The 11,483-nt window shown below is 45.8% G+C and overlaps 1 protein-coding gene across 1 annotated transcript in view; it reads left to right on the top strand.

The window, feature by feature from the left end:
- LOC122542677 (BRD4-interacting chromatin-remodeling complex-associated protein-like) overlaps nucleotides 1–11,483 on the top strand; it is a 52,542-nt gene that overhangs the window by 25,266 nt on the left and 15,793 nt on the right. The window contains exons 7-11 of the mRNA XM_043680655.1: nucleotides 389–1,180; nucleotides 5,160–5,403; nucleotides 6,114–6,256; nucleotides 9,244–9,372; nucleotides 10,535–10,596. Of these exons, the coding sequence (XP_043536590.1) occupies nucleotides 389–1,180; nucleotides 5,160–5,403; nucleotides 6,114–6,256; nucleotides 9,244–9,372; nucleotides 10,535–10,596 (1,370 nt within the window). The remainder of the gene's footprint in view (nucleotides 1–388; nucleotides 1,181–5,159; nucleotides 5,404–6,113; nucleotides 6,257–9,243; nucleotides 9,373–10,534; nucleotides 10,597–11,483) is intronic.

An 11,483-nucleotide genomic window follows, 5' to 3' on the forward strand; every position in this document is an offset into this window, starting at 1 on the left:
GGTCAGGCAGCATCCAGGGAACAGGAGAATCGACGTTTCGGGCATAAACCCTTCTTCAGGAAAGAAGGGCTTTTATCTTAGCCTGTTTGGCACACCCTCCTCATTCCTGAAGAAGGGCTTATGCCCGAAACGTCGATTCTCCTTCTCCTTTGATGCTGCTTGACCTGCTGCGCATTTCCAGCAACATATTTTTAAGCAAAAGTTAAATTTCAAATGGGGACTGCTTTGGATCAAAATAGCAAGCTCTGTTTCTCCTATCAATTTCCTTCATCAAATTATTTTACCTTGAGAATGGACTAATAACCTAAATCCCACTGAAATCCTGCAGGGATTGAACGTAGGAGTATGGAAGTTTGCACCGTTTTGTATTTTTGTTTGGTTCATTCAGCAGATGGCCACGGGACAGCAAAAGACAACCTTGCAGCAGCTCCCGGTTACTTCACAGTCACCTCTACCTCAAACGCCACAGAATGACGGCCAGCTCCATCTACAGATGCAGTCGCCACACCAAATGCAGTCTCCCCATCAGATGCAATCACCGCACCAGTCACGTCCACCCTCACAGCCTCAGCCTTTGTCGAGACCTCCCTCCCGCCCTCAGTCACGTCCGTCCTCTCAGCCCCAGGTGCTGTCCAGGCCACCGTCGGAGCCCCTTTCCCGCTCTTGCACGCCATCCCAGCTGCCCCTTCAGCCTCTGTATGTGATTCAGACCCAGGTCCAGTCATCCCCGCACGGTGCCCCCCAGGGGCAGCACCCGATGAGGCCTCCGTCACAGCCTCATGTGCAGGTTCAGTTCCAGAACCCCTCTCAGCCTGAACCCCAGCCCCAGTCTCAAGCCCAGCTGACATCTCCCACCCAGATACACCTTCAGGTCCAGCCCACCCCTCAGGTCCAGAGCCAGGCCGAGGTGCAGACCCCATCCCACCTCTTGCACCCGTCCACAGCTCCGAGCCAAGTCCCGAGCGAGCATCATCCAACACAGTCTCAGTCACAGCACGTCCAGCTCCAGCTGCACTGCCAGTCCCAAGCCCAGGCCCCTCTGCAGCCCGTCTATCAGACGCTGCATCTCACAACGGAGCAGCAGAACCGGTTCCAGATGGTTACGAGCCAACTTCAATCCATGTCTTCGATTCCCAACCCCACCGACCAGCATAAACACATCATGGAGAAGCTGCAGCAGGTGAGTACCTTTCCATTTTCCTTTCATCGGGGAGGTGAGGAGATGGGGTGTGGTTGAAGGCCTGCATTCCAAAGTGACTGGACCCACTGGGATTGAGACAAGTCGGGGAGGAGGTTTGGAAGACTGATTTAATCTTGGAGGAGTGTTTGGGTTGCTGTTACGCTTGGACCTTTGAAATTGCTGGGGAAGGTGAAGACTGAGGAAGGTGAGAAGCTTTATTTACATGGATCTGGTAAATCTAACTTGCACAGGAATGCAATTACACGGAGCCGAGTCAGAACAAATTTCTTCCTTTCCCACTCCGCACTTCCTGAGTTGGTTTGCTTCCTCCCTTGATGATATTGACTGCCTATTGGGATAATGTTCTCTGGACACTGGTTCACCACCCCTCCTGAATTTCTCCTCCTCTCTCCTTTCCACTTCCCCTCCCAGCTTTGTTGAATGAGCACAGTAGGGTGAAATGAAGTAGACTCTTAGAAGCTTACAGCACAGAAACAGACCCTTCGGTCCAACTCGTCCACATCAACCAGGTGTCCCAAACTTAACTAGTCCCAAATCCAGCATTTGTTCCGTATTCCTCAAAACCTTTTCTGTTAATACAACCATCCAGTTGCCTTTTAAATGTAATTGTACCAGCCTCCACCACTACATGTGGCAGCTCATTCCATACACACACCACACTCTGCATGAAAACATTGCCCCTTGGGTCCCTTTTAAATCTTTCCCCTCTCACCTTAAACCTACGCCCTTCAGTTTTGGATTCCCCTACAATGGGGGAAAGACTTTGGCTATTTATCTTATCTATGCCCCACATGATTTTATAAATCTCTGTAAAGTCTCCCCTCAGTCTACAACGCTCCAGGGAAAATAGCCCCAGGGTGGCACGGTGGCTCAGTGGTTAGCACTGCTGCCTCACAGCACCAGGGTCCCAGGTTCGATTCCAGCCTTGGGGTGACTGACTGTATGGAGTCTGCACATTCTTCCCATGTCTGCGTGGGTTTCCTCTGGGTGCTCCGGTTTCCTCCAACAGTCCAAAGATGTGCAGGTCAGGTGAATTGGCCATGCTAAATTGCCCATCGTGTTCGGTGCATTAGTCAGAAGAAAATGGGTCTGGGTGGGTTACTCTTCGGAGGGTCGGTGTGAACTGGTTGGACCGAAGGGACTGTTTCCACACTGTCGGGAATCTAATCTAATCTATTTAGAGTTTTCTAGAGCAGTATGTCAATAGTCCGACGAGGGAAGGGGCCATGTTGGACTTGGTACTGGGGAACGAACCAGGACAAGTGGTAGTAGTTGCAGTGGGGGATTTCTTTGGGAACAGTGACCACAATTCTCTACATTTTATAATACTCACAGATAAAGAAGAGAGTGGTCCTAAGGGAAGAGTACTAAACTGGGCCAAGGCCAATCATATCAAAATTAGGCAGGAGCTGGGAAATGTGGATTGGGCACAGTTATTTGAAGGGAAGTCCACGTTTGAGATGTGGGAGGCTTTCAAAGATAGTGCAGGATAGGCAAGTCCCGTTGAAGGCAAAGGATAGGAAGGGCAAGATTCATGAACCATGGATGACAGGAGAAATTGTACGACTAGTCAAGAGGAAAAGGGAAGCGTACATAAGGTCTAGGCAGCTGAGAACAGAACGGGCCCTGGAGGAATACCGGAAGAGTAGGAAAAATCTTAAACAAGGAATCAAGTGGGCTAAAAGGGGTCATGAAATAGCTTTAGCTAGCAGAATTAAGGAAAATCCCAAAGCATTTTATTCTTATATAAGAAGCAAGCAAGAGTAAGGATTGGTCCACTAAAAGATAATGAAGGAAGGCTGTGTGCCGAACCTGAGAGAATGGGTGAGATTCTGAATGATTACTTTGCGTCAGTGTTCACTGAGGAGAGGTACATGATGAATGTTGAGATTAGAGATAGAAGTTTGATTAGTCTGGATCACGTTGGCATAAGTAGGGAAGATGTGTTGGGTATGTTAGAGGTTATTAAGGTGGACAAATCCCCAGGACCGGATGGGATCTATCCCAGGTTGCTGAGGGAGGCAAGAGAGGAAATAGCTGGGGCTCTGACAGATATCTTAAATACAGGTGATATGCCGGAGGACTGGGAGGTTGCTCATGTTGTCCCCCTGTACAAGAAGGGTAATAGGGATATTCCGGGTAACTACAGACCAGTAAGCCTGACGTCGGTGGTGGGGAGGTTGCTGGAGAGGGTACTGAGAGATAGGATCTATTTATATTTGGAAAGGAATGAGCTTATCGGTGATGGGCAACATGGTTTTGTGCGGGGGAGATTGTGCCTTACCACCTTGATAGTGTTTTTTGAGGAAGTGACCAAGTTGTTAGATGAAGGAAGGGCTGTTGATGTCATATACATGGACTTTAGTAAGGCATTTGATAAGATTCCCCATTATAGACTAATGGAGAAAGTGAAGCCACATGGTGTGCAGGGTGTTCTAGCTAGATGGATAAAGAACTGGTTGAGGAACAGGAGACAGAGAGAAGTAGTTGAAGGGAGTTTCTCGAAATGGAGAAAGGTGACCAGTGGTGTTCCACAGGGGGTCAGTATTGGGGCCACTGTTGTTTGTAATATACATAAATGATCTAGAAGAGGGCACTGTTGGTATGATCAGCAAGTTTGCAGATGACACAAAGATTGGTGAAGTGAAGAAAGTATAAGGCACTGTCAGAGAACACAGGAGGATATAGATAGACTGGAGAGTTGGGAGGAGAAGTGGCAGATGGCTTTCAATCCAGGCAAATGTGAGGTGGTGCATTTAGGCAAGACTAATTCTGGAGTGAATTAAACAATGAATGGAAGAGCCTTGGGAAAAGTTGATGGGCAGAGAGATCTGGGAGTGCAGGTCCATTGTACCCTGAAGGTTGCTGCTCAGGTGGATAGAGTGGTCAAGAAGGCATATAGTATGCTTGCCTTCATCGGACGGGGTATTGAGTATAAGAGCTGGTAAGTCATGTTAAAATTGTACAAGACATTGGTTCGGCTGCATTTAGAATACTGTGTATAGTTCTGGTCGCCACATTACCAAAAGGATGTGGACGCTGTGGAGTGTGCAGAGAAGGTTTACGAGGATATTGCCTGATATGGAAGGTGCTAGCTATAAAGAGAGTTTGGGTAGGTTAGGTTTATTTTCATTAGGAAAAAGGAGATTGAGGGGGGACCTGAGTGAGGTTTACAAAATCATCAAGGGTGTAGACAGGGTGGATAGAGACAAGCTTTTTCCCAGGGTGAAGGATTCAATAACAAGAGGTCATGCTTTCAAGGGGAGAGGTGGAAAGTTTAAGGGGGATACACGGGGCAAGTACTTCACACAGAGGGTGGTGGGTGTTTGGAACATGTTGCCAGCAGAGGTGGTAGAGGCAGGCACGGTAGATTCATTTAAGATGTGTCTGGACAGATGCATGAGTAGGTGGGGAGCAGAGGGATACAGATGCTTTGGAATTGGGCGACAGGTTTAGACAGTACATTTGATCGGCTCAGGCTTGGAGGGCTGAAGGGCCTGTTCCTGGGTTGTAAATTTTCTTTGTTCTATGTTCTCTATTCGACCTCTCCTAATAACTGAAACCCTCCAACCCTGACAACATCTTTGTAAATTTTTTTTGCTCATTTCTATTAAGAAGGTTCCTGATTTTAACTAACATGGATCTAGGAGAAAGTGAGGACTGCAGATGCTGGAGAGTCAGAGTCAAAAAAGGTGGCATTGGAAAAGCACAGCAGGTCAAGCAGCATCCAAGGAGCAGGAGAGTCCACGTTTTGCGCATAAGCCCTTCATTATTCCTGATGAAGAGTTTATGTCTGAAATGTTGACTGTCTTGCTTCTCTGATCTGCCTGACCTGCTGTGCTTTTCCAGCACCACCCATTTCGACTGACTAACAAGGATCTGTTGAGCCATCTTGTCTGAGAGTCGATACAGACCAACATCGGATCAGAGACATGACGTTCATCTTTTTTTTCAACAGATGCAGCATAACATAATTCTACAAGCCAAACAGTCTGCAGCGAACCAGACTGTGAGTGGGCTTGGCCCACTGAGCAATCAGGCACCCACCATGCTAATCAGTAGCCAGGTGCAGTCTCCCAGTGTGCCAGCTCAGGTACATACCACCTCAGCCAGTATGAAATCCCAGCCTCATGGGGGAGGTCAAGCAGCCCTAGCAACACTGCTTCAACAGACATCCGTCCTTGTGAAGACATCTTCAGCAGGTACAGCTACCAAATTCATTAATTACAGTCATTCTCTACTGAGACTGTCCTCTTCCCCAATTCACTGTCTGAGTTGATATTTACATTTTTATAGCACCTTTCACAACTTCTGGGTACTCCCAAAGATCTTTCAAGTCAGTGAAGGTTTTTTTTGGCTTGTAGCCACTGTTGTAAAGTAAGAAACCTGGCAGCCAAATTACACACCGCAAGCTCCCACAAATAGCATTGAGGGGATGCGAAAATAACGTATTTTTTCAATGTGAAGAAGTAATATTGCTGAGGACACTGGTAGTTCGTTTGATGCTCGCCAGATTTATGTTATGGGATCTTCTGCATCCACTTGAGGGGGGAAGGTGGGTAACTTTGGTTAATGTCCCAATCAGAAGTTGGCACCACCACCACCAATGCAGCACTCCTTAGGTATTACACCGGGAGTGGCAAACCTTAAGGAGTGGGATTTGAATCAACAACCATCTGACTTGTCCCTTGGTGTAAGCTGTGGCTTAGAACCCAAGAGAAGCAAAGCTGAGTGTCACAAATGCAGGTTGTGTTTCCTGATGTTTCATTGTGTCACCTGGTAGAAAATTCTGTGAACACAGTAAACTGAAGTTGATGTTGCTGCGGTATTTAATGGTCCAATGAATTGCTTCATTAGTAGAGATAAGTTTACTCCTATAACTCATTAAACATAATCCTCCTCATTATGTCAGGTACCACGACCACAACAAGGTCTCCAGACAGCAAAGTCATCTCGGGGGGAGTACCTGGAGGCACCTGCCACATCCAGCAGGGAGCAGCGGTCCCTATACAGATGAAACCTCTTGCACAGCACCAGATTCAACCAGCCCTGCAGGTAGCAATTGTAGCTTTCATATCTATGACAACAAACCTGTTTTCAACTTGCAACTTTTCCAATTGAGAAGTACCCAAATGGTTTGCTTGACAAATTCTCTTGGCATGGTGACAGGTGTGAGTGTGAACAGTAAATGATACTTTGCATCGGTTTGACCGTAGAGGATAGAAGTATACCTGGAGAAACTAAATAAGAAAATGGATAGGAAAAAGGAACTTGAGAAAAGTCCAGGGAAGTGGCACTGAGTAAATTGTTGGAGTTGTGGGCTCACAGGGACTTCCTCCTCGGATCGTGAAAGAAATGCATTTAATTTGATTGATTGTTTACTTTCCAAATTTACCAGATTCAAGGAACGTTCTATTAGATTGTAGACCAGAAAACGTAATGGCTTTATTCAAAAAGGAACAAAGACCAAAAGTAGGAAATTACAGGCCAGCTATTGCGACATCTGTCAAAGGGAAAATACCAGAAGCTGCTTTTAAGCACACTGAAGCAGGCCATTAGATAACAATGAAGGTGGTCATGGCAGCGTCAGCATGCTCTAGTGAAAGAGAGATTTTGCTGAACCATTTTACTGGAATTACTTGATTTTAAAAAAGGTAAAGGAGTACAGGTAGATGTACTATATTTAGATTTCAGAAAGTATTTGATAAGGTGCTTCGTCAAAGAATATTGCAGGAAATCAAAGCTCAGGTAAAGGGAAACATATTTGTACAAGTAGAAAGTTGGCTGGCTAACATAAACCAAAGTGGGTATAAGGGGATCATTTTCTGGTTGGTAAGATGTGAACAGTGACCACAAGACACAGGAGCAGTAGGCCATTAACCCATCTGTCATCCATTGAGATCGCAGCAGATCTAATAATCCTCAACTCCCACTTTCCTGCCTTTTTGCCATTACCTTAATGATTAAAAATCTATCTCCACCTTGAAAGCTTAATGACTGAGCCTCTACGGTTCTTGGTAGTAAAAAATTCCACAGATTCACTGCCCCCTGAGAGAAGAAATTCCTCCACATCTAAGTGGTGGAGTAGAGGGACCAGTGCAGGGGTTTAACCTTTTCACAGTCTATTTGAATAAGGATGAAGGAACCAAAGCTATGGTTTCTAATTTGCCAATAACGTAATGATCTATTGGAAAATAAGTTGTGAAGAGATTAGGAAGCTACAAGGTGATACCCATCGTTTGAGTGAGTGGACCAGAATCATAGAATCCCTACAGTGTGGAAGCAGGCCATTTGGTCCATCGAGTCCACACTGTTCCTCTGAACAGTATTCCACCAAGATTCACACCACACCCCACCACACCCTCTTCCTGTAACTGTGCATTTCCCATGGCTAGCTGAAACTTTATTGCTGGAACAGCACAGCAGGTCAGGCAGCATCTAGGGAACAGAAGATTCGACGTTTCGGGCACATGCCCTTCTTCAGGAAGGGCATGTTCCCTAGATGCTGCCTGACCTGCTGTGCTGTTCCAGCAATAAAGTTTCAGCTTTGATCTCCAGCGTCTGCAGACCTCACTTTCTCCTCGAAGATTTCCCATGGCTAAACCATTTAACCTGCACATTTTGGATTGTGGAAGGAAACAAGAGCACCGGGAGGAAGCCTACACAGACATGTCTAGATGGACATTTCGGAGTTTCTCACATTTGAGTTCATTCGCCAGATCTTAGCAATGCTGCCTTAGCGCCAGGGACCGAGGTTCGATTCCACATGTGCAAACGCCACACAGACAGTCACCTGAGTGTGGAATCGAACCTCGGTCCCTGGCGCTAAGGCAGCATTGCTAAGATCTGGCGAATGAACTCAAATGTGAGAAACTCCGAAATGTCCATCTAGACAGGAATAAAATAAAAATTATCTAAGTGGTGAGAGATTGCAGAGCTCTGATGTGCAGAAGGATCTGAATGTCATAGTGCATAAATCGTAAAACATTAATGTGCAGCTTCAGCATGTCTTTAGGAAAACTAATATTATAATTTATCCCAAGGGGTACTAAATACAAAAATAGGAAGTTATGCTTCAGTTATTCACAGCAATAGTAAGACCACATCTGCAGTACTGTATGTAATATTAAACATTTTAGTTAATAAAGGATCTAAATGCAGTGAAGGGAGTTCAGGAAAAGGTTTACGAGACTAATGACTGGATTGGCCATGATGTCTTATAAGGATAGTTTGGACAGGCTAGATTTGAATCTGCTAGCATTTAGAAGAGAAAGAAGCAACTTGATCTAAACATGCAAGATCTTGAGTGGTCTTGACATTGTAAATGTGGAGCGGCACAGTGGCTCATTGGTTAGCACTGCTGTCTCACAGCGCCAGAGACCCGGATTCAATTCCCACCTCAGGTGACTGTGTGGAGTTTGCACATTCTCCCCATGTCTGCGTGGGTTTCCTCCGGGTGCTCCGGTTTCCTCCCACAGTCCAAAAATGTGCAGGTCAGGTGGATTGGCCATGCTAAATTACCCATAGTGTTAGGTGAAGGGGTAAATGTAGGGGAATGGGTTGGATGAGTTGCGCTTCGGCGGGTCGGTGTGGACCTGTTGGGCCGAAGGGCCTGTTTCCACACTGTAAGTAAGTAATCTAATGATGTTTCCTCTTGTGGGCGAATCTGGAACTAGGGATCAAAAATAAATTTAAAAATCAAGCATTACCCATTTAAAGCAGAGATGAGACAAAATGTTTTCTGAGGTTCATGAGTCTTTTCTTCCACCACAACTTCAGCGAGAGAGTTCCAGAGTCTTTTAATATTTTTAAGGCAGTGGTAGATGGTTTCTCATTAAGCAAGAGTTGAAGCATTATCAGGATAGACAGGAACGCAGTTTAGATCAGCTGCAATCCTAGTAAATACTGGAGTAGAATCAAGGGGGTGAATGACCCTCTCTCTATCTGTCTGTCTTTCTCACTCTCTCCCCCTCCATGTTCCCCTGACTGTTCCTATAAACTGTTGACCTACTGATGGATTAATTGTTCTTGGCTTTTCACAGACTAAACCTGGAGTAATCAGTTCAATTTCTGGTCTGAATATGAACTTGACCAAAGGACCTATCCAAATCCAGCTTCTTGGTAAAGGACTAACACAGTTAATGCCAGCGACCTCTGTCCCAGCACATCAGGTACGTAGGAGGATCAGAAAAACAGCTGACTTAGCCTTTCCAGCAGAATGGGCAATTGCTTCTGACCATGCTTGTTCTCTTCAGCAGTAGATAGCAAGACCTTCTAGGATTGTGGTAAAGGCCATCCCTTTTTACATTATGGGCTATATCTCTTCTTGCTTCTTTCATGCGATGTAGTCTACTGTGGCTCACCCAGCATTTGTTGTTGTCCCTAATTGCCCTTGAGAAGGTGAGTTGTTGTTTTGAACCAGTGCATCTCTGTGGTGTCAGTATGTAGATCCTGATCCAATGACCATGGAAGGAAAGTGATAAACAGGAGATCCCTGATTTATTAACATCTGGCTTATGAACACTAGCTCCATTTAAGGATATACTTTCACAAACCCGACATACGGAGTGTTTCCTTCACTTTCGAATGACTGCTTCACGTTGCCCCACATTGTGTACTGACTTCCATGCAAGTTGATTCGGGAGCAAAACCTGTTCACAAGTCGATTTGTGCACATTGCAGGGGGGCTACCTGTGGTTGTCAGCCAGCATTGTGTGTGGGGAGCTTGGAGAGGAATCTGCAAGGGGTGGTGTTCCCATACATCTCCTTCATTTCCCCTTCTAAGTGACAGTGGGTGTGCGTTTGGAAGGTGCTGTCTGAGGAGCCTTGGGGAGTCGCTGCAGTGCACCTTGTAGATGGTACACATTGCTGCTACTGTGCGTTGGGTGGTAGAGAGAGGGGATATTGAAGGTGGTGGATAAGGTGCCACTCAGGCAGGCTGCTTCAATCTGGAGGAGCTGAGTATTGCAAAGTGACCAAGTTCAATCAATCTCATACCTACCGTCCTGATAGCGACTTGATGCAAGGTGAATGACATTATTTTTAACCAAATTACAGCAAGCAGTTTTAATCAGTGTGTTCAAAAAGCAGACCCAGGTAAGAGGTAAGGAAAGTTTCCAGCAGCGTGAAGTGCTTTGGAACCCGATGGGTCCAAAGTCACCGGTTCCTCCAGAGGACACATGAACAGCTCATGCTTTCTGAATTTGCTGTTTCTATTGACATCCAATATTTCCAGTTGATCTCCCTCATTTTTCCCGCATCAGCTTTCCTTTGGTGTGATTATTCGAAATATATCTGTACTCAAGTGTTTCTTACTCCTGATATATTTCACAGATGGATAATAAATTGGGAGGATCGAAGGTGCCAGTGTCCCTGAAACCAACAAAGGAAGCTGTGTAAGTGACTCCTCCAATCCAAGAATTGTAGCTCATCTGCAGAAATCGTCCATTCCCTCTCCGTCCCCTCTTTATTCTTCCATGGGGTATGGTCATCACAAACAGGGTCAGCATTTCTGGGTATTCCTAATTTCTCTTGAACTGCTAGACTGTGTCAGAGTCAACCAAATGGAACTTTAGATTTCCTTCTCTGAAGGGCATTGATGAACCAGATAGAATTTGACAGCAATCAATGATATTTGTCATCGTCATCATTACTGAGACTAGCTTTATATTCCAGGTTCATGAATCAAATTTAATTTCCACCAAATGGAACCTGTCACTGTGAAATATTGGATTGCGCCTCTGGATTATAGGATCATGGAATCCCTACAGTGTGAAAGCAGGCCACTCAACCTATTTAGTCCACACTACCCCCCCCATCCCCATCCCCACAATCCCCAAGAGCATCCCACCAATACATACCCCCCTACCCTATGCCTGTAACCCTGCATTTCCCATGGTTAATGTGCTTAACCTCCACATCTTTGGACTGTGGCAGTGAACCAGAGCACCTCGAGAAAACCCATGTAAACACAGGGAGAATGTGCAAACTCCATGCAGACAGTCACATGAGGATGGAATCAAACCTGGATCCCTGGCGGTGTGAGGCCGCAGTGTTAACTACTGAGTCACCATGACACCTCCTATTACCAGGCTTTGTAGTCTGGAGTACTGGTCCAGCCTGTAACCACTGTGCCCCAGTCACTATGCTTTTTGATTTTCCCCCAAAACCTCCTGTTCTCCACTTCCCTATGTTACAGTCGCGATATAAATGTGAAGGGTTTTGTAAATCACTTGTACTCCTCAAAATACCATGTTTGTTTCGAGATGTCACCTCTCAAAGC

This window comes from Chiloscyllium plagiosum, chromosome 41 (genome assembly GCF_004010195.1).
Source record: "Chiloscyllium plagiosum isolate BGI_BamShark_2017 chromosome 41, ASM401019v2, whole genome shotgun sequence".
Lineage (NCBI taxonomy): Eukaryota > Metazoa > Chordata > Chondrichthyes > Orectolobiformes > Hemiscylliidae > Chiloscyllium > Chiloscyllium plagiosum.